This window comes from Strongylocentrotus purpuratus, unplaced genomic scaffold, assembly GCF_000002235.5.
Source record: "Strongylocentrotus purpuratus isolate Spur 01 unplaced genomic scaffold, Spur_5.0 spur5_scaffold_1, whole genome shotgun sequence".
NCBI classification, from domain to species: Eukaryota; Metazoa; Echinodermata; class Echinoidea; order Camarodonta; family Strongylocentrotidae; genus Strongylocentrotus; species Strongylocentrotus purpuratus.
In genome coordinates this window covers 37,475,155-37,498,982 of record NW_022145594.1, presented here as the reverse complement: position 1 = coordinate 37,498,982, position 23,828 = coordinate 37,475,155, and the positions used below count along the sequence as shown (strand labels likewise).

The following is a 23,828-nucleotide window of genomic DNA, read 5'->3' as shown; positions in this document are numbered from 1 at the left end:
TTTTTACAAAGACAAACTATACAGTGTACATACATAGTAGTTATTGTGTTATTATCATTGCGGGTGATTTGCGACTGGCTCTTAACTCTTTATTCGCCATTACATCGAAACCCTAAACTGCCATATATATTGTTTGGAGCCAGAAGACCTTAAAGATTAAGTTGAGTTCTGGTCATGCGATTGCATTGTGAAAGAAACGGTGTGGAATCGACCAGAAAAGGTTGATCATCTAGCATATAAGAATTTGTGTGTATTGCAAGGTTCTGGAATCATCAAAATGATAAGAAATTTGGCCAAGTCCTGGTAAAGTTACAAACACTGTACACAGAAAGATGTATATGGGACTACATGAACATGTGGAGTCCCAATTTTTATCATGTTACATTCCATATTTGGAATATTAAGGCATTGAAGAGCCATGCTTTTCAGGGAACATTTTTTCTCCGATGTTCTTCCACACTTGCATAATACAATAACTCTCACAAATTATTTTTCACCTCTTCCCAGAACTCAACCTTCTCTTTAAGTCTTATATTTGAACACAGGCTTAATGCCCTTCTTCTAGCTCTGCACAGATTATATTACTCACAGATCATATTTTCACTTATTAAATCACTTGATTAAGAACTTAATTTGTATCAATTATTACTGAATTCCTACTGTCTTTTGTCTTTATTTCAAATTTTTGACAATAATATTTTTAAACAAATTATTGTGTGTCAACTGTTTTGTTAATTGCATCTGTTTACTGTGTACACATATATCGTGGCATTTGTTGTTTTATACTCCATTATTTTTGTTAATTTACTTAGCTAAATCATATAAGGTCTATGACAATTTTCTCTTATTTTTTTCTTCAATAGTCTGGGCGTCTAAAAAAAGTTATAAGCTTCTCAGTAGACCAATCCACATTTTCCCATTACTCTATTGTTCTCATTCTCAATATTGTCATCATGCTCTGCATTTCTTTCTCTTCAAATCAATGTAAATACTTATCATAAGCTTGAATAATATGTGGAATATGAATAAATGAAGAGTAAAGGACACTTATCTTCACAGAACTTTTTTTTTAATGCAAAAGGGTTCAGTATATAACATGATAATGTCAAAATACCATGGATTAGGCGTTGAAAAGTTGGCTTCAGGCTCAAACTTCAAAGACTAGCACCACTTAAAATCTATCAATCAAATCTCCTTTGCTTTTTGAAACGATCCTTGTTGCATCGTATCATCGAACGGTGAAATTAATTTGATTATTATTGATTACCATGAAAATTCGTTTTGGTATACCTCAAAGAAGACCATCGGTTGCAATCAATGAGTCAAAACAAGAGTGCTTTAGGAAGTGTATTCATTAGAACATAAAATAAAAACATAAGGTTTCAAACTACATGATTCTACAAAATAATAAAGTAATGGAAGATAAGTTATTATCTTTATCATTTATATTTTGCAGAAATATGGCTGATACTTTCTGATTAAAAATAAGGGTCTCATGATTGCAAATTGGCAAAATACTAGCCATAAAAACTTGGGTCTCAAAATAAATTGGGTGAAATTTTGAAACTAATAAGAATTACAAATGCTATATTTCTTGAAAATAGTATTTTCTAATCTCAAAGAGAGAATATTTTAACACTTTAGTCATAATTCCTTCCTGAATATTCAGTGAAAAAGGGGGCTAGTGAGGCCCTCGATTAGACTGCAATATGAATTATGCAATCAACAGTTCTCCAAACAAAAATGGACTTCCTAATGAAAAATCAAGAAAAATAATTCCATCGAAATCAGATTAGAAGAAGTCCGTTGCCCTTGCCCTCTTCTTCTCTACCTTTCCAGACTTCTTTGATGACCCTTTGACCTTTGCACTCTTGACCTCTGACCTTGGGGGTGTCTGCTTCAGGACAGAGAATGCTGGCTTCTTAGATCCATCGAAAGGCACACCGGGACTCATCTTGATCCTCTGCTTGTATTCACTCGCAGCTAAAGCAAAGAGAAAGAGACAAAAATTACATGATCTGCACACAAGGAAACGAGCTACTGTAAAACAACAAACTTTCGCGCACAGCAAACTTCAGAAATGTCATGGTTGAATGGTTTAAGCACTTGACTTGCAATTCAAAGGTCGTGGTTTGATCCCCGATACGGCACTAATGTCCTTTGGCATGGTATTAAACTTCATTTGCCACACTCACCTTACTTTAAATGAGGAAAAACAAGGAAAATAATCAAAACTGTAATCAACACAGTGTCAACATTGAGAAAGATTATACATTGACATGTTGCCAGTGAAAATCAATGATGATGACAGCACTACTGAATTCAAGACGATAGCTCAGTCGGTAGAGCAGTGGTCTCGTAATCCGGTGACCCGGGTTCGAAACCAAGTCGATGCACTAGTGCCCTTTGGTAAGGCATCAATCCTCATTACATGGTCTCTGGGAGAGGACCTTAAGCCATTGGTCCGCTGGTTGCTTACTTACAAGCATTTATGCTTTCTTAGCAGTCAGGTAAAATAACCACCACTTGAAATAACTTGCCATTTGAAGTCAGGAAATCACCATCTTTAAATATCTTTAAATCAAAACTGAAAACATATCTTTTTTATTAACTATAAATCTAAGCATATCAGGAGCTCTTGTAGCACAGTAGAATATATACTTCATGTTGGATAGTTTCTGCACTCTATAAATGTATTATTATTAATATTACTACATTAGATAGCTCTTAGAAAAAAAGTAATTTGGTAAACTCACCTTGGAATTGGTTCATGGATAGCGCAATCTTCACCCTCTTTCTCGTCATTGGCGGTGAGAACTGTGTTTCAACACGGCTCTACATATCATAAGATAAGAAAGACATGTATAAGTCAACGGTGATAACTGGGTTTTAACAAAGCTCTACATATCATAAGATAAGAAAGACATGTATAAGTCAGCGGTGAGAACTGGGTTTCAACACGGCTCTACATATCATAAGATAAGAAAGACATGTATAAGTCAACGGTGAGAACTGGGTTTTAACACGGCTCTACATATCATAAAATAAGAAAGGCATGTATAAGTCAGCGGTGAGAACTGGGTTTCAACACGGCTCTACATATCATAAGATAAGAAAGACATGTATAAGTCAACGGTGATAACTGGGTTTTAACAAAGCTCTACATATCATAAGATAAGAAAGACATGTATAAGTCAGCGGTGAGAACTGGGTTTCAACACGGCTCTACATATCATAAGATAAGAAAGACATGTATAAGTCAACGGTGAGAACTGGGTTTTAACACGGCTCTACATATCATAAAATAAGAAAGGCATGTATAAGTCAGCGGTGAGAACTGGGTTTCAACACGGCTCTACATATCATAAGATAAGAAAGACATGTATAAGTCAACGGTGAGAACTGGGTTTCAACACGGCTCTACATATCATAAGATAAGAAAGACATGTATAAGTCAGCGGTGAGAACTGGGTTTCAACACGGCTCTACATATCATAAGATAAGAAAGACATATACGAGTCAGTGGTGAGAACTGGGTTTCAACACGGCTCTACATATCATAAGATAAGAAAGACATGTATAAGTCAGCGGTGATAACTGGGTTTCAACACGGCTATACATATCATAAAATAAGAAAGACATGTATATGAGTCAGCGGTGAGAACTGGGTTTCAACACGGCTCTACATATCATAAGATAAGAAAGACATGTATAAGTCAGCGGTGAGAACTGGGTTTCAACACGGCTCTACATATCATAAGATAAGAAAGACATATACGAGTCAGTGGTGAGAACTGGGTTTCAACACGGCTCTACATATCATAAGATAAGAAAGACATGTATAAGTCAGCGGTGATAACTGGGTTTCAACACGGCTCTACATATCATAAGATAAGAAAGACATGTATAAGTCAGCGGTGATAACTGGGTTTCAACACGGCTATACATATCATAAAATAAGAAAGACATGTATATGAGTCAGCGGTGAGAACTGGGTTTCAAAACGGCTCTACATATCATAAAATAAGAGAGACATATATGAGGCAGCGGTGTGAACTGGGTTACAACACAAGGTACATGGTTCAAATCCCAGCTCAAAATTAATGTCCTTTGCCAAGAAATTAATCTACATTTGCCAATCTCTACCCAGGTGTAAATGGGTACCTGATATGCTCGAGCGCTGATAAATTTGGCTGCTCGCCTATACCCATGGTAAAAATGTTTAAGCGTCATGAGCGTCGATGTGTGATGGATATGAGCGTTATATATAAAGGTGCAACCACTATTATTATTATTCAAATGCACATGACGGGGATGAATCTTAATAATAATAATAATAATAATAAATTACATTTATAAAGCGCTTAATACAATGTTTCTAAGCGCTTAACATACAAGTAAGGTACAACGTAAAATAAACATACAGGAATAATAATACATAATTCTAATAATAACATTACAGATAATTAAAACTGCCCTATAAACATTTTGATTGATCCATGCAAGCAGTTCTACGAAATGTACTCCAGTGAGAATTACTACCCGGTCAATTTCATACAGAAACGAAATTCCTTAATCAACAGAGAACCCAACACTATACCAAACCCCAATCCTATACCTTTGGCAAAGTAGAGCATGGAGCAAAGGTCACTGGAGTGAAAGTTGCTGGAGCACATGTAAGATCCCCTTTCAAGGACTGTAATACATTCTTCAGGGATATTACTCTAGGAGATCCATTCCATGAAATTAATGAGCGCTACAGTTGCCAGAGCTAAGGCCAGGGTAATAGTATCCTAAGTCCTTTGGAAGTGCATAGAGATGCTATATCATACTTTGATATGCGCTACACAAAAACTGCATATTATTGTCAAATATCTACGGGTAAAGCTTGTTGTAACATTGAAATGCCAGTTACTCACATGTGCCTTTGCTCTTGGTAGTGTACTGGGTTCCATCATCTTCTTGGACTTCTTCACGTACGCTGGAGGAGTAGAGACCTTCTCGAAAGCTGCAAATGGTTTGGGCGACCCTTCCTGCTGAGCTGATTTGACCTTTGACCCTTTTGACGCAACATCAACAGTGTTCAACTCCATTTCATTGGTATCATTAGTGTCATCGCCTGTTGGTGATTTCTGCTTTTTCCCTTTCTTTTTAGATTTTGTCCTAGGAGTTTGTGGCTCGACAGGTGCAGCGCCCTCTACAGTCGCACCATCCACGTCACCTGGGGAATCTCCAACTATTTCCGTGCTTGATTTATTTACGCTCAAACCAGAATCACTGTCCGTGTTGCTTTTAGCATCTTCAGACGATTCATCACTCATTTTTGCCTTTCCCTTCTTTTTCTTTTTTCTCTTGCTTGCCCCCGTAGGACTAGGAAAGGTTTCCGCTTCAGCATCCCCTTCAGGATTTGCGGCTTCTGATTGGACGGATTCTTCTACAAGTACTTCGTCATCTCCCCTCTTTTTTCCTTTCTTTTTCTTTCCTTTTGCTTTGGCGGATTTTAACTCTGTGAATTCATTGTCAACATCAGTTGTTTGTTCAACAGTGGCTGCTTTTTCCTCTGTCTGTTCTTCAATCGAGGTTGTCTTTTTCTGCTTCTTCTTCTTCTTCTTCTTGCTAACCGTCTCCGTCTCATCTTCTTCCTCCTGCTGTACCTTCTTTTTCTTCTTCAGAACCACCTCTTCCTCTTCTTCCTCCTTCTCATCATCAGATCCTTCACCATCATCTTCACTATCATCTTCTCCATCTTCGTCGTTTCCACCTTTCTTCCCTCTCCTCCTCTTCCTCCTCCTGTTCTTCTTTTTCTCCCTCTCCTGTAGTTTCTTCCACCAAGGTAGTTCATCCTTGAGGTACTGGTTGTCCTTCTCCTCCCGAATCTGCTTCAGGAGATCAGGCATCGGGTACACCCCCTTGGCTAAGCTTTGGAATCTGACAAATCAAACAACAAAGAAGAGAAAAATATATATCTGTGGTTAATACTATTTCACATTAAAGCCCTACTGCACTAGTTTGGCCAGGAGGGATTAGACCTCCCTGCAAGGTCACTAACAGGTGGCTATCTCATCAAATCAGCTCTCAATTAACATAAGAAAACGGTGATCATGGGGGACAAACAGGCACCGATTAGGGATTGTTTGCTATATAGAGGGGGTAAGAAGGTACAAGTAGTACAGCGGGATTAAGAAAGTCATAGATATCACCCCCTCCCCCTTTCCTGGTTAAGATTCGGAATCTACAAAACAATCCAAAAGAAAGCGGGAGAATCACAATTAAGCATCATACAGAAACATCAAAGAATATCAAACGTGTCCAAAGATTTAAAACCTTTGCATTGAACAAGCTACCAAGAATTAACAGGCAGTCAAGAAACACCTTCATGATTACATAGTAAAAAATATGCAGTCTTGCTTGCTATGTGAAACCTATTTAACCCTGGAATTACTAGATTATTGTATCAAAAATGTAAACTACATACTGGGCAAGCAGTTGCTGTACATTAACTACAAGCTGGTGCAACCTTAACCCTTACTATACTGGGCTATTTTAAGCACCTCCCTGACTGGGGGAGGGGGGTCGAATGTCCGATGAACAAAGAAAATTGCATGTTTGTAGATATTCATGTAAGGAACAAGACGTTATAATCATTTTTAATGTATTCTTTTGTTTTGGAATACATCAAGTTACTTTTAAAAACATATCAAAGACATGTGCTCCAAAATCAAAGAATACATTGCGTACTGGCATACAGTCAAACCTGTCTATTAAGGCCACCCAAGGGAAACACAAAAAGTGGTCACTATAGACAGGTGGCCACTAAGACAGGTTTTACTGTATTTCACAATCTAATAGAGAAGATTATTCCAATAAGATGTGAAATAAACTATACTAAGGCTCAGTGACTTACATACAGTGCAACCTGTCTATAAAGACCTCCCAAGGGAGATAAGAAAAGTGGTCTTTATATATAAAGGCAGGTGGTCTTTATGTACAGGTTCCTTTAGTTCACGTTTCAATGAGAAACCATTTTCAAGGGAAACCAAAAATGTGTTTTTTTAAGACAGGTCATTACAATAAGCTCTCGTTACAACTATACCCCACACTTTAACACAGGAGTCTATGTAATCTGATGGGGTGCCAGGACCCCATTTTCGTTTCTCTCGTTAAAACTTTGAGAGAGCTTCTACTTTAACACAGAAGTCAATGTAATTCTGATGGGGGGCCAGAACCCCATTTTCGTTTCTCTCGTTAAAAACTTGGACAGAGCCTTGAGGCTCTGAGTGAGAGATTAAGATATTGGATTGCAGCTGGACAGATTAAAGCGCTAGTGTTAACTTAGGGCTTATCACAATCTCAGCTCTAGTACAAGTACTGTAGTAGTGGTGAAAGTAAAATGGGGGTTTCAATTTTAAACGACGAGTTTTTGACATGGGTGGTCTTTCTATACAAGTGGTCACTAAATATAAATAGTCATAGAAAATAAGACTTACCTTTCAACCATTCTATAGATTGGTTTTCTGTTGCGTGTTGGAATGTTCTTCTCACTGGCTAGATCAAACAACTTGTCTGCAATCATCCCATAGTCGTACTGTAACACCAGAGACAAATATAAAAAGAGCACTTTAAATAAATCAATCATGTTCTAATCTGTACCACAATAGCTCAAACACCTACTTTTAATGGCTATTGGGGGAATTACACAGGACATGGGGGGACAGGAACACTCACTAAATAGACCATTTTTATACAGAGGCCAAATCTAATGCATACATCTTTGTGAGGTGCCCCGGTATTACTTCATGCATCTGTTAAAAGTAATTGTATTTCAAAGGTCAGAATGTGAACTGAATACATTAGTTGCTGCAAGGTAGGACAAACATTATAGCTTGCCCTACCCAACAACACTTAATGTACGCATTTTGCATTCTGACTATTGAAATACAATCATTCATTACAGATGAATGCAATATTTGTATTGAGGCACTTCACAAAGACCTTTCCATCAAATTTGGTTACATGACGAAAATAGTCTATTAATTATCAGATTCACATGAGGCTTGTTATCTTACGATCAGTTGATGGTTTCAATTCCTACACATGTTTTTAATGTCCAGTAACAAGGCATTTAATTTCAGCTGTTTCTCTCTATCCAGGGCCCCATTTCATAAAACTTGTAATCAATAACAAATGATAAAGTTCTATGACAAATCTGCTCTCAGCCAATCCAGGGGTGAAAGTGAGCACTAAAAAAAAAATAGGTTTTTTGTTTTCCCCTCAACCACGCCCCCCTTGAGTAAAAAAAAGAGAAGAGGATTCGCGGGGGAAAAAATGGCATCTAACAACATTCCCCACTTTCGAGTTAGAAAATTGGAGAAAAAAAATAGGGCAAAATAGGGAAGATTAGAGAAAATAACGGGGAAATCGGTAAAATTAGGATAAATTTTTTTTTTTTTTTTAAACCGAGAAGAAAAAAATCGGGGGAAAATCAGGAAATTTTTTTAAAAAATCAGGAAACCGATTTAAATCGGGGTTTTATCAGGCCTGCCAATCAAAGGCCACTTTTTCAGTAGCTTATAACGGTTATTTTTACTTGTTATTGATAATCAGTTTTAAGATACAGGGCCTAGGTGTTGAACATGGATTTCTTGGAGTGAGGAAAGCTCCACGCAATGCACCAACTTGCACACCTAAACCAACATAGATGAGTTTATTTAGCTGGCTTAAATCACTATACCACCACCAACTCGTACAAGTCCCAGATCGTACACTCTATTTCTGCATGCTACAAAAATGTTCAAAATGTTACAAAGATTCAAGCCTTTTATTTAATTTCTTGTGACGCATGCACTAGCAGCAAACATTTAACACAATTGATTATACTTGTTGAACTTCTCTGAGAATCTGAAAAGGTATGATTTACCTGAAGAGGTGGAACCATCTCCTCCGGAAACATGACTTTGGCCAAGATATCAACGTCATCTTCTTTCTCCTCCTCCTCTTCTTCTTCTTCATCATCATCCTCCTCGTCGTCAGCCTTTCCTTTCCTCTTCCTCTTCCTCTGCTTTACAGCTGTTAAAGAATTTCAGAACCCACAAATTTGAAAATTTGAAAATTGAAAATGATTTAGTGGTGGTTATTTAACCTGACTGCTATTAAGAAAGCATAATAATAATCATGATATTTGCTTATATAGCACCTAACACTTACTTTATCAGAAGTCTCTAAGTGCTCTAGAATAATGCAGCATAATTACCCTGGCTTTAGCAGTGCAGCTGGTACGCGCGCTGCGTTTCAAGGAATAAATTCGTACCAGGTACCCATTTACTTCACCTGGGTGGAGTGTGGCAAATGTAGATCAATAAATGCTTGTTAGTAAGCAGCAAGAGGACCACTGCTCTACCAACTAAGCTATCACACCTCCTCTATCACAGACAGCAAGTTACATCTCTACCCAAAACAAAAAAATGAATATTGACAATGCTTTAGTTGTGATGCTTTTGCTGATCTAAAGAATAATTTGGTGGCCTACCATGTTTGGAATAATCATTAGAAGTGAGTGGACGTTGTGCAAACTTGTGCATACGTGTGCTTGTGTGTAGATTCGTGGTCAGGTGGGTACCGAGGTCACTCATAAAAACTGTACCTTCACTTTGTAACTTTGTAAATCTAACTTTTAAAATCTCCCGTCTTTAAGACTCTCCTGTATTTTTGTGTGTGCTTTTTTTTGCTTGTTTTTTTTCTGAGGGGGGGGGGGGGGGGGGGGGAGGAGATAATGAAAACAAATTCCTTCTCACCATTCTTGGAACTCTTTGTTCTATCCTCATCCGATGCTATCCCTTCATCCTCCTCTTCTTCTCCCCCCTCTCCTACGTCCGACCTTTCAACCACGTCCTGGAAAATATCTTGGAGCATCACATCACGCAGCTTCTTACTGAAATGCACAAGAAAATTGAGATCGAAAAATGAGATGAAAAATGAGATAGAACTAGATGGAACTTCAACTGCGCGCAGTCGAAATGATGCCTCCGTCATAGAGCAATTTTACAAACAAAAACAGAAGAAATTTTTCAAATTCAAGTTCAATTGTAATCCATTAACAGTTTCTCAGAATATCGTGATTACAAGCAATTTCTCATATACATATATGACCCTTTGATCTTTGACCTCATGACCCTAACATCTACTCAGTTCATTGGCTCTACGAGATGTCCCGAGTTAAATAGTAATCCATTTGTCAGTTCTAATGAGAATGTGTTCACGAGCTATTTTTGCATACATGAGCCGCATGACCTTTGACCTTGACCTTATGACCCCAAAATCTAATCAGTTCATCGGCTCTGCAAGTAACATACATGACCTAATTTTGGCAGGAATCCATCAATCGGTTCTTCAGATAACGCGATCACGAGCTGTTTTTGCATACATAATGAGCCCTGTGACCTTTGACCTTTGAACTCGTGACCCCAAAATCTAATCAGTTCATCGGCTCTGCAAGATACATACATGACCAAAGTTTGGCAGGAATCCATCAATCGGTACTTCAGATAACGCGATCACGAGCTGTTTTTGCATACATAATGAGCCCTGTGACCTTTGACCTTTGAACTCGTGACCCCAAAATCTAATCAGTTCATCGGCTCTGCAAGATACATACATGACCAAAGTTTGGCAGGAATCCATCAATCGGTTCTTCAGATAACGCGATCACGAGAACGGGACGTACGGACGGACGGACGGACGTACGGACGTACGGACGGACGGACGGACGGACAACCCGAAAACATAATGCCTCCGGCTACTTCGTAACGGAGGCATAAAAATACAGTCTTTATATTATGTGCCATCAAAAGAGTACACAATTCTTGGATTTTACTAATTTATTTTATTAATTTATTGACCACTTGTGGGATGGAACACCCTGATCAGCACGAGAGCTGTTAATCATAGCGATCTGCTTGCATTAAAAACAAATACAGATTTTAAAAAATATATATTAACTAAAAATCAATGAACATGTCAAGATCAGAAAATCAAAGAGAAATACACATAGGAATGTGATATATACACAAATAACCTGACACACCATCAATGATGTGAAATCGATTAAGGGATGAATGGTTGCTTGCTTTCTTGACAATTAAGGCTCTCAGTCTACTCCTAACTACAGATTATTTGTACCATGCAGGCACTACCAATACCACCATACAGTATACTGTAAACACGCGCTGAGCGACCCCAAAACATATTTGCGTTGCATGCAATTTAGCCCGTTCAAAACACGCATAAGAAATCATGATTATATTTTTGTGAGTTCTAAAATTTGTGCTTGCCGATCTTAGCGCGAAATCTGCGAAAATGAATGTACCCTTGAATATTTCTACTTTTACAGTAGCTTATTGAAGGATCCATAAAAAGGGAGATGGTAAAGCTTCATACTGTAACCAAGGTTGAAAAGTTATTAAAAATTCCCTTAGTACAAGAACGAAATGGAATTTGTCTGCTTTCCAACAAACATTGATTACAATATATCATATAATACTGGTCATGAATTTCAGAAAAAATATAAACTTACTTGAGAGTTTTGGTGACCAATTCCGCAAAAGGGAATAAGAAAGTAGAGGCCTGCTGTGGACTCAGCTGCAAAGGATGGAAGAATGCAGATCAAATTTACTTTGGGATCTAGTACATCGAGGGTTCAGTGACACAAAGACATAACTCCATATTTTGCCTAAATGAGTATTTGATACCAAAATGTTCTGAAAATGTGGGCTTTCCAGGAAACACAAAGACTGAACTCCACCCAATGGCTAGTGAAACATAGGCTTAACTCCTTAAGGCCCAAGGGCTCAGTGACACATAAATCACTTCATTTCATACAATGGAGTTATGTCTTTGTGTCCTTGACCCCTCGACATGTAGGTAGTTTGAATATCCCAATATCTTACAAAAAGATTTCTTTGATCATGTAGAATACGTGTAGTGTACGTAGTAATCATAAAGACAAATTCACCACTGTAAACTAACATATTCCGTGCTTTCCGCTGTGAGTACACACCTAAATAGACATTACCAGGTTGGTATTGTCTACTTAGGTGTACTCAAGTCACAAGCATCAGGGTGTTCAACGCTCTTCCCAGCACCAAAAGGCAAAAACCATTCATTATACACCCGACACAAAACAGGTACAACCGACACCAAACACTAAGCACTTTGTAGCCAAAAATACATATAGATACAAGACACCAAACACATAAACAAACACATAAATAGTAAAGATGTTCAGAGAAGGCATAGACCTGCATGCAGTGGCGTACGCAGGATTTTTTCAAGGGGGGGGTTTTAAAATCGGGTCCAAAATTTCGCAACGACTCAGGAAAATTTGAAAATCGCGCCGGCCAAAAAGTCGTTCAGTGGGGGGGGGGGGGGGGGGAGGGGGGGGGGGGGTAAGCGGACACTATTTTTTTTTTTTTGGTAGTCCAAACAAAATCGCAACGACTCAGTCAGCCGAAAAGTCACTCAGTGGGGGGGGGGGGGGGGGGACACTTTTTTTTTTTTTTTTTTTGGTCTCGAAATTTGAAAATTTGACATTTTGTTCCGTTGGGGGGGGAGGTCACCTTTCTTAGGTCAGCCATGGGGGTAATTTTTTTTTTTTTTTTTTTTTAATAATTTAAAAAAAAAAAAAATCCAAAGGGGGGGGGGGGGGTTTTAGGGATTCTTTAGGGGGGTTTACACACATAAAAATACCAAGGGGGGGGGGTTTAACCCCCCCAAACACCCCCCCTGCGTACGCGCCTGCCTGCATGTATCACACTGCAAACTTATACATCTTTTGTGCATTCCCTTGCGAGCTCATCTAAGTAGATGTTAGCAAGCTGGAACCTTATAACATCTGGGGGGGGGGGGGGGGGTGTTTCACAAAAACTACGATCGACTTTAAATTGGACTTAACAATGACAGGCCATTCATGCCACTGGTTGCTCTCACTATTGGTCTTTCAATCATGATCCTTAGATAATCTTTTTTCCTTCAATAATGAATTATCAAAAAAGATAAATTCTGTAGATTTGTGACCATGATTTGTACGTCCCTTGAGAAACCAATGCCAGGAATAGTTAGAGGAACCAGTAGCATGAAATGCCTGCCATAGTTAAGTCCAACTTAAAGTTGATCTTGTCTTTGTGAAACACCCCTCTGGACATGCAAACTGTCCAGACTCCATAATGAACACCAAACACAAAACAAAAGACACCAAGCACCAAAAAACACAAACATGTAACAGAGAATGTGTAGACCTTCCTGTGTAAACTTACATCTTCTGTGCCTTCCCTTGCAAGCTCATCTAAGTAGACATTAGCAAGCTGATACCTCAGACCATCGGGACATGCATCAGTAGTAGGATTCAGGGCACAACGACTTATGGAAGTCAGGAAACACTTCACCAATCTGTAATGTGAATTGAATAGGAGGGAGATTGATAATAATAATAATAATAATATTGGATCTGGATTAAAATGAATTATACAGTGCGTCCCAGAAAGAACAAAACCAAGAATTATCAATGTTTTATCATAACTTAATCACAATCATAATTAATAAATGACACAAAGATCCTTCTCTCTCATGTGATGCAACTCATATGATGCATATTTCATGCATGAGTGATTAAAACAATATGAAGAGAGGGTACCAAAAAAAGTCATTTGGCGGGTGGTATCTGAATTTCAAAGAAAAAATCACATTTCTTGAAAGTTCATTTTCTGCCCATTCATATGCCACCTTAATCAGGAAAAATGAGCCAGGAATAACAAAGTTCTGTTTGTTTAAAGTAATGCTTGCATTTCAATAATTGATTAAATGAATTTGCTTTCACTGCCTGCCTGCCTGCCATATTAACAAACAAGAGTTGACAAAAGGCTTAACTCTGTTAAGTCTGTTGTCAACTCGGTTTGTTGCTAGGGCAGGTAGCCAGTGAAAACAAATTCATTTAATCAAAATATTTGTGCATACATAATGAGCACTGTGACCTTTGACCTTTGACCTTGTTACCCCAAAATCTAGTCAACTCATTAGCTTTGCAAGATACATATATGACCTAAGTTAAGCAGGAATCCATCAATTGGTTCTTGAGATAACACGATCACGAGAAAGGGACGTATGGACAACCCGAAAACATAATGCCCCCGGCTACTTCGTAACGGAGGCATAAAAACTAACACAAAGGCTTCCATCATCCTACAAGTTCCCTATTTTTCTTCTGAGTATGGAGTGGCAAACGTGCCTTGCTGAAATATTTATGAATTCAAAATGTAAATTCAACTTCCTCCTTTTTAAGCTAATTATTTCTGGAAAAACAAAAATATGTATTCTCATCTTTGGTGAGAGCTGAATACTTACTCTTCATCCCATTCGTTGTTGTGGAGTACAACCAGCATCTGACGGAAACTGCGTCTTATAAGCTGTCCATGTTTGGGATAAAAATATATGATGAATAATTAAGACAAAACTTTTAGAAGATAATTATAGTGTTCAAGTATGTTTACATTTCCCTTTTCATAGCCACTTTTGCTTTGCACAAAAAGATCATACTTTTCATATTTATTGTTCTTAATTTCCCCTGCTTTCTGTGAATTATGCAGCAGTTTCTGTATTTCCAAACTGAAATAACTAATAACATGATGCAGAGCTTATGGCAGGTCTTGACGCTTACAAATTCCCACTTTGTTTTATATTGCCCAATCATTTGTTTTCAATTTTATTCCATCCTTTTACAATACCATTCAATTCCAAACAAAGTGATAACAGTTGTCCTATTTCATTCACTATTACTATTATATAATCTCATTTCCTATTTTGCTTACAGTATCATGGGTACTTTACAGTAAGGATAATTGTTTTCAATGCTGTTACCATGAGATACTTGTCCATGCGAAGATGATCGATGCCCATCCACTCACGCCGCATGGTAGCAAGGAATGTTTCAAAGAAGAGGCAAGCTGAAAAACAAGGGAAAATTCTCAATTATAGCTAACAAATAGAGGATGATGCAACTTTTGTCCCGCAAAAATTGCTCGGGGCTTTATTTCATCATAAATATAGGGTTCTGGTTATGGTTATGATTGGGTTGTTAGGTTAAGATGTAGAGATTATAATGGTCAAAGGTAAAAGTTAGAAATTTGGTTAGTGTCGGAAATTGTCCCATGAGTAGGTGCTGTATAATCTTATGGGAAAAACAAGTAAATAATTTACATTAAATGTATCATGAATAAAAGTGTTTAATACAAAAGAAATATGAGACAATGTTACCGAGGCACTTTAAAGTGACTTGGTAACATTGCCTCAGATTCTGAAACAAAATCCTGGATTTAGCTCATGCTGCAATGATTTTATAAATCTTTAGGTCAGTCAGGAACCCATGACCATTACAAGCCGATCGCCTGTCTGATTATCAAGATATTTATGATTGGAAATCGAAATTTAATTTTTCCGTTTTCCTAACTGTTTTTAAAACACTAGTTTGGGCAAAATGAGTATGGTAAAACCGGTCATTCAAAGATTTTTACTTTTTTTAAACACTTCATGATCATTTTGAAGCGCAATTTTTTATAGGGTTTCAATATTACACCATATCACAGACACTGTAGGGCCATGCATCTCAGATTTAAAATTGCTAAACTATGCCTTTAAGCAGAAGGTCATTATTACTTCATGGTACAAGTCTACTGAAATTTGAGAGGTACATTATATTCAGAGCTGCCAACATTTGATTTGGGTAATCAGGGAGATTTCTGAGAGAGCAGCATCGAACGACTTCATTGTTGGCGGGAACCAAGAATGGCCTTTTAGTCCCCCTGGTGGGGGGGGGGGCAGGGGGCAGGCCCCCAAAAGCTCTTGGTTTTAAGCCTCTTTGAAACCCTTTTAGAACACATTTTTTCAATGATTTCTCAAAATGGAAGGCTTTGATATGGCACATTTTATTTGCATACAATTGATAACATATGAACTTCACATCATATTTCAGACTATGAACTCCTGTTACCTCTATTGTGAAATGGGGGATGTACTTGTGGAAGGCAAGGACTGGGGTGTGCTTGAGGGTTTTCCTTGAAGTGACTGGTAGGTTGCTTGCTTGAGTTTGCTAAGGAGGTCCTTGCTATACTCCCTTTGGTAGCATGGGACATCTGTGTTGGCAATTTTCTCTGTTAGGAGTGCTTGAAGTGTTTTCAAATTCATTGATCCCCTGAAATCAGTTTTGTTCTTCCTAACAATGCTAAAAACTCTTTCACATGAAGCATTGGAATGTGGTATCACAAGCAAAGATTTCATCACTTTGCTCAGAAGTGTGTATTTCTTTGAGCCATTGCCATCCTCCATCTTTGAAATTGCAGACCATTTCTTGTCTATTCTCAAGTTTTTGTTCAGGATCTCTGGTTCCCCTGAAAAGTCTTCAACCTGGTATTGTGCAAATTCCAGCTCAAGCTTGTCCAGGTCTCCATTCTCTGATTGTCTGTTCAAAATGCAAGGGTACTTTTCAACAAAGTATTGCACAGATGAAAATGACACATCTCTTCTGGAACTGACATCAATCACTTCAGCCTCCTTAAGGAACTTAACATCTAGTGGCCAGGTTTTCAAGGCATAGTCACATGCTGATTCATAATACTTCCTCACCGACAAGTAGAAGTATGTCAAATCAGCATCTGTAAGACGAAGGGGAGAATCATCTTCTGGGCTTGTTGTACTCTCCAGGTATTCCTTGGCATCTTTTCCAATCATTAGATCTTTATCTGACTTCTGGCAATCTCTCTTACCATACTGCACTTTCTTGACATCAGAACATTCAACAATCACTGTTGGCTGCACGAATCTAACAAGCATATCTTGGAAGGTTTTATTAAGCTGCTTATTAAGAATGTGAATGCAGGGTTCTTCTCTCTGTAGAATTTATTCTTTTTTATCATTCTGTGGTCAAATCTTTTAAATAACCTTGCATATGCCAGATAATTAACAAAACATCATTGTTACCGAGAGAGGGCGCTAAATACGATTTAACGGTCAAATTCGAATTTTCAAAACTAAGGATCGAAGCAATTCATAAAAATGATGCTATTGTCTTGCAATGTGTGTAACCTAACAAACTATTAAAGTTCATGATACTGGCATAAAACAGTCAACGTGCAGATTAGTATTTCAAATAAAAACATAAAATCGTGAGAAAATCCACCCTTCAAGTCCCGCACACGTGTTTATGAGTAAGTCTAAGTTTTAGGGAGATTAATGAGGTCCCCAACTACTGACGAAATGAACTCAGGTCTATGGTATAGAGGGGTAGACTATTTCTCGATTTTACAAATCTAAGAACTGTTCATACTAACCTGAAAAAGCTCTGTATTCCTTTTGTATTGCCCCTTGCTTTCGCGGTTTGCTTGTGTTTGTCAGATGTGATGTGGCGAAATACATCATTTCTTCCCCCACTCTTGATGGAGATATCTGCGCCGCAAACTGTACAAAATGCGTAGTATTCGCCTTTCGTAGATTTCCCAACACAAGGCCATTCCAAGTGGTAGTCATCTTTATATTTCTGATAATATTTCGACTTCGACATTGTCCTGGATGATATTTTAATACTCAAACAGAGAGCAAAATACAGCCTTGTTTTGGACAAAGTTGACTTACGCCTTCGGAAGATGCAAGTTATATCGATGCGTTCCCAACGGCAAAGGAGATCAGAAAAAAAAAGTCGGCTTCAAAATCCACTCTGCAGTAACACTGCCATGTTGGTATCAAATGATAATCCACTTAAAAATCACATCGCAAAAGTCCCCAAATCAATCCAAAAACTGATGTTGAAATGTGCAGTTTTTTGGGCCGATCGCAGCAGACAAAGTCTGCTTGTTGTATCAGTGCAACTTCTGGCTGCTCTGACGCGACCGATCGGAAACCGGCACCAACGTACCGGGACGCTACGGGGGCCCGCGAGGAAGCCGCCCGGCAGAGCAAGCAGGCGAATTGCTATCACACAAACACCACTCACATTATCACATGTTCCCAATGGTTTGTTAGATTAGCCCGCCAGTCGTTCGGCGTAACTCTCATTTATTACGCTGTTAAATAAAGTACGATATCACGGTAAATTTATATTCGACGACTGGATAACAGGAAAATTCATATTACAGAATTGCCGTGTGTTTGTATACGTACGTACGAACTCAACATGCTAGTCTTGTGAAACAGTCGTTTATGAAAATAATACAACTTAAAATCTGGAAATCCGGGAGATTTTTGCATGGGGTCAGGAAAACGGGATATTGGGTCAAAATCCGGGAGTCTCCCGCAGGATCCGGGAGACTTGGCAGCTCTGTATATTTTCTCTTCTTTATTAGCTAATAAAATGAGAAATCCCTCTCATGTTTAAAAATAATAGGACAAGTACAGACTACAGACAGCGCAGTCAAACCCTTGGTAGTGATTATTGGAAATACTAAATGGCAGTCACTTCAACATTTGTTTGTATGAACAACAAGGAGAGAAATGTTGGAAGTATTATGTTTTGTTTGAGTTAAGGAACAACTTAATTTCATTGAATTGTAAAAATGTTTGTTTGATTCAATAAAATAGCCTATGGAGGGCTAAAACATTTTTTTTTTTATAATTATTGGAAATTTGCTTTGTGGCACGCACACGGACTAACAACCTTCTGCCTGAGGGACAACAATTCGACCTTTGACCTTTACCTTCTTCTGGCCGTCTGAAGCAGTGGGCCATATCTGATATTTGATCTGCTAGCTCCTCTTGGATGACTGGTTTGTCACACATCCACATACAGTAGAAGAGACCTTTCCATAGCTTCATCAATTCCTCATTGCCAATATCTGAAAAGAACATATAAATAGATTAAGATGGTTGGATTTTAAGATTACCGAGGAGGGGGACAAGGGTAAACTTGTTTAAACAACCAACACAAATGTAAAAATCACAAATACTTATAGATCTAGACCTAGGGGGTAGGGTCTTGATCCTAGCACTATGAACATGATGGACAAAGAAAGCGGACAGAATATACAGTTCCTCATTCTACCCTCAACAATTGCTATGTTAGACAAAGGAACATCCCTTCACTGTTATTATGTAAACATGTGTAGAACAGGTGAATATGCAAAATTGACACGAAGCAGGTAAAAAACATAAACATTTTTAAATCGTGACGTGCTAGGCTAGCTAGGGTATCTCCACGCCAGAGTTATGCCATAGGGTAGAGTGCCCAGTATTCGGTCACTTAAGGGGAAATTGCTAATATTTTGAATTCTTACCTCTTTTATTTGGCAATCTACCCATCAAAAGAAAAGAAATTTATTCCTCTTACAGGATTTTCAAGTCACTTAAAATATAGAATAATAAGCAAAATACTTCCGAAAGAAAACGGAGCATTTTTCTGCCCAGAATTCGGTCGCGCCGAATAGAATTCGGTCACGCAATTTGTGCGTGGTATCTCCGTCGCCAAGGAGCGAAGCGTATTTGCGCACTATTTTCACACAATTGCGCGATAAAACACTGAATGTCAATGCGTTGACCGCCTCCCATACTACTGCACGGAGAGGTAGGTAAACAATATCTCAAATGTGTCCAAAATCACACTTTCCCGCACCCGACCAATATTGGACAGTGGCTTTGATGAATTTTATGTTAGCTTTAATCGTAATTACATCCTGAATTTAAAAATTGGAGGTAAAGATAAGGAAATAATAGCAATTTTCTTACCAGACCGGTACAGCTCAGCTCCCTTTTCACGTGTACCGTGTGAATTCACGATCTCTACACAATGGTGATGACCTCTGACTGGCACTTCGTAAATGTGCTAGCTGCTTCCGTATAATGCGCTAAATAACACTTATACAGCGCATTATACGGAAGCAGCACAATCACGGAAGTGCCAGTCAGAGGTCATCACCATTGTGTCTAGATCTATCATGTCTATTTGTGTATTCATGCAAATGCCACTAGAGTCTACAATTTTCAGTGAATTTCATATTTTACTCACTAGACCTACTTTTAGGGTGTCTGAACGATTTTTCAATTTTCAATTTGGGATCGTTTTTCACCATTTTTGTTTGATATTTGAATTAAAAATGTAATCAGAATAATACATTTCAAATTTCAAGTCTCGCCGATGTTTCTATCAAAAGATACAGCCCCTTCAAAACGCTGAAATATTCATAGCATTTTGCTCAGAATCGACGAAAAAGACGTACACGCAGAGTTATGTTGTTTTGCTAAATTTAGCCAAACAGCTGTATCGCGCGATATGCAAGCGTATGCATATCGTACGCAAGTTGCTCAGCCAATGCGCGACTTGCAAGCTTGAGCTACGCTGTCTCCGCGACACGTGCCATTGACTAGTATGGTTAGCGTTCGTCGCACAAAAAACCCGGAAGTGAATGCACGTTATAGTCAATGGCAATATCGCGGAGATGTCTCCGCGATATTGCCATTGACTACAACGTGTATTCACTTCCGGGGTTTATAGTGGGAACGGCCATCCATACTTTCATTCACTATAAGCGCACATGTTACGCGATGTAACCATGGTTTGGACTGAGCGGAGCTCACGCCTCCCTAATTAGCTGATTCCAAAAATGTGGGAGGGTATTTTCAAACTGTTATAACAAATGATCCCTTGGGGCTAGCAAAAAAAAAAGCATCTGGATATTATCCTTACGTCTAGCCCTGCTTAAGCCGCGGGGCGGCAGCTCAGGAAAGTGGCAAATTTTGGAGCTAGGATGCAAACAACATTTCAATCGCTATTTTGACCAAGATATTTTTAGAATTCTGGGGGTGGCCCCCGATGGGGAATATGGAGAAAAACCTGCTCTTTCATATGACACCTCATTTATTGAGTTTCACCTTCAGGATCATTTGTTATAAAGGTTTGAATTTCAAATTTTTTCATAAAATCATTGACCAATTTTGGATGGTCGCGCAATGCACGTAGACCACATAGGGAAGCGTACAATCTATGGGAAGGGTTTTAGCACACAACATTGGGTGCGCGATCAGACACCCTACTACTTTGTGAAAAGCATTGATGTGATAACTAAGATTCTGAATTAGCGCTTGGTATTGTACAATGGTGTTTCAAATTTTGAGAATCAAAAGAGGTCGTCTAAACAGTTTTTAATACACAAGAACTAGGGTCTATACTATTGCTGCTATGTGTGCATCCACCTACATGAAAAAGCATGAATGGGACTGTGTAAGAAATCGTGTCCATTATCTATTTGATAAAATAACCTTCAAACACTCGATACTTACTTCCATCCTTTTGCGATCTTGCAGCTATCCAGTGTCTTAACCGTTTTACTGCCCTGTCACGTATTTTTGTTACATTCGATGCCAATCTTTGAGCAAAATGTATTTCTACACCGTACTGTGACTGCCCACATGGCGCTGCCATCTTGAATATATAGTCTAGTCTTACAATTCAGACGTAAAGTGAACAGCTATAATAATCCGATAGATTCGATCCATGCAACGCAACTTCGTAAACGTGCACATGCAGACAAAGAACAAAAGCTCTTGAATAAATATCATCTTTTCTCATTGTCCCTTTTTAGCTTAGTATAATTACTCTAGCGCTAGCGGTTCTGGGCCTTTAATTGGCTCAATCAGAGGTTGCCTTCCGGGGGGGGGGGCCGGGGGGGGGGGGCAGTTTTTCTCGTACCCCAAAGTGTTTTTACATAGGTAAAGTTCCCTTTAAATTTGTAAGAAATAAGAAGTGACCCTTTTTACAAAGGTAATGTGTCCCTATTACTTTGTAAAAAGCGCCCTACCCTTTTCACCTCTAATAAGTTCTCCTTTTATTTTGACACGTGCTCCTTTTCCTTCGACAAGTTCCCTTTGCAACAATTGTGTCCATTTTCCATATTCCCTATACTCTATAGTATACAAATATACACTGCCTTGAGAGGTTCTGGTTAAAACTATGCGCAAGAGGTGACTCCAATAGTACTATTTGCTGAGGGGTGCAGCCCCGAAGCAAATGGTACTTTTGGAGTCACCGAGGCCCATAGTTTAACCAGTACCTCGAATAGAAGGCATTGTATATTTGTTTTATATCTTGCATCAAAAATTTATTTAAAAAAAAAAAAAAAAAAAAAAAAAAAAACATTTTTTGGAAGAAAAAAATTTAGAACCCCAAAAATGTCAATTTTTATCTAAAAACATTTAAAATATTTTGTTTCATTAAATTAAGATTTGAAAAAAAAAATTGATTCAATTCAAAAAAAAAAAAAATCACATTTTTTTTCAACTCCCAAATAATAAACCAAAATAGTACTCTCATATAGTACTTTCTAAAAATAGGTCAAATATTTCTGGTCATGTGACGAGCTCTCAACCAATCAAAAGCCAACAAATTTTTGATGCAGGATATAATAATCTCTATAGTAGGCCTAAGTGCCTAAGTGCCCCTTTGCAGGTACGAGAAGGGCCCCTTTTAAATTTTGATTAGTGGCCCCTTCACCTCTGCCCTTCCTCTATGATTAATAACTACCCATTTTTTTAACTCGGATAATTAGTCGCACCTTTTATTTTCACGTGTGCCCCGGCCTTTTCCTTTCTAATAATTGCCCCTTTTCCTAGCTTATATATGATAAGTGCCACCATTAACAAAAAGAGACCCTCTCCCCTTCTCATAATTAAAGGCCCCTATGAAAAGTGTCCCTTTTCATCTCTGTTCAGGCACGGGAAGTTACCCTTTTTCACTTCAGATAAGTGCCCCCTTCACCTCCTATAAATGCCCCTTTAAAATCATTTTCTTTCAACTAGTGAACATTTTTCTTAGTGCCCCTTTTTCATTCACATAAGTGGCCCTTTTCATATGTGGTCAATGCCCCTTTTCAGGTGCGATAAGTGCCTCTTTTCACCTCTGATAATTTTCCATTTAACAATGATACGTGTCCACTTTCGTTTCTAATAGGGGACCTATTCTCTTTTCACAAATGCCCCTTTTCACCTTTTATAAATGTCCCTATCAAAATTTTCGGTCGACAAATGCCCATTCCCTATTTTCATGGCTGATTTTTGTCTTCCCTGGTGAGTGCCTCTTTTTGAAGGTGTAAGAAGTGCCCTATTTTCACCTCTGACAATTATTCTTTGTATTTTTCGCACTGCGACTTCACAAATCTCAAGACCATCACACCCAACTGCAAAGCATGATGATTAAGCAATGGTGTATAAACAGTGAAAAAAATACACGGGGGCTCGGGGCGAATTAGCCCCCGAAATGCCTAAAAGAGCCCCCGAAAATCAGAAAAGAGCCCCTGTAAATTTGCATAGAGTTCAATGCAAAACAAATTTTAGAATGGTATTTTCATGCAGGCAAGCTTGAAAAGTAGCCCCCGAAAAATAAATATTAATTTTTTGCCTGTGTATAAAGTGAAGCAAATATTGTAATCCCAATGTAAGGGTATATACCAATGTCTAAAAAATTGCATATTTTCGCTTAGAGATTTCCCTTTGTAGGTGCCCTTTATTCTTGGTGCCCCTCCCCCACTTTGGCAGTCGCTCGGCCGCCCCTGAAACAGACAGTTTGTATGAGATCAGGAGTGGAAATTTTCTGTCATTTTGAGAACCAAATTTTGCATCAGTGATATTCTGTTTATTTTAATTGAGTTTCCCGCAGAGAGCTCTCAGTTGGTTTAATTAAAGAAGGAAGAGAGTCAAATGAAGAACCAAAAGCAATATGTTTTTTAGTTACTAATGAGAACTATGTTTTTTTTTAGATCTCCTTACACAGATATTGGAATGGGTTTTTCACGATGAATGTTGTTTGGAGA

General features: G+C 38.3%; 1 protein-coding gene across 3 annotated transcripts; it reads right to left on the bottom strand.

Moving 5' to 3' along the window:
* Positions 1 to 376: 376 nt before the first annotated feature.
* On the bottom strand, positions 377 to 21,481 carry LOC594061 (ribosomal RNA processing protein 1 homolog A). 3 transcript variants are annotated; one of them, XM_030978181.1, is made up of 12 exons: positions 21,304 to 21,480; positions 18,729 to 18,866; positions 14,905 to 14,990; positions 14,392 to 14,453; positions 13,308 to 13,440; positions 11,570 to 11,634; positions 9,792 to 9,928; positions 8,918 to 9,069; positions 7,488 to 7,585; positions 4,920 to 5,928; positions 2,757 to 2,835; positions 377 to 1,983 (listed from the first exon to the last, which is right to left on the bottom strand). In XM_030978181.1, exons 1-12 carry the CDS (start codon positions 21,443 to 21,445, stop codon positions 1,793 to 1,795), a joined length of 2,292 nt encoding a protein of 763 aa, XP_030834041.1. In that variant the 5' UTR covers positions 21,446 to 21,480; the 3' UTR covers positions 377 to 1,792. The 3 variants fall into 3 exon arrangements, with proteins under 3 accessions (XP_030834041.1, XP_030834042.1, XP_030834043.1); XM_030978182.1 differs by having other exon boundaries at positions 8,918 to 9,066; XM_030978183.1 differs by lacking the exons at positions 377 to 1,983; positions 2,757 to 2,835 and adding an exon at positions 3,637 to 3,747 and having other exon boundaries at positions 21,304 to 21,481.
* Between the last annotated feature and the right edge of the window lie 2,347 nt (positions 21,482 to 23,828).

Excerpts from the sequence above, each read along its gene's own strand:
- LOC594061 (XM_030978181.1), bottom strand. The coding sequence starts at position 21,445 with ATGGCAGCGCCATGTGGGCAGTCACAGTACGGTGTAGAAATACATTTT. Across the intron at positions 7,586-8,917 it reads AGATGGTTCCACCTCTTCAG|TACGACTATGGGATGATTGC; the intron begins GTAAATCATACC and ends CTGGTGTTACAG. Across the intron at positions 5,929-7,487 it reads ATCTATAGAATGGTTGAAAG|ATTCCAAAGCTTAGCCAAGG; the intron begins GTAAGTCTTATT and ends TTGATTTGTCAG.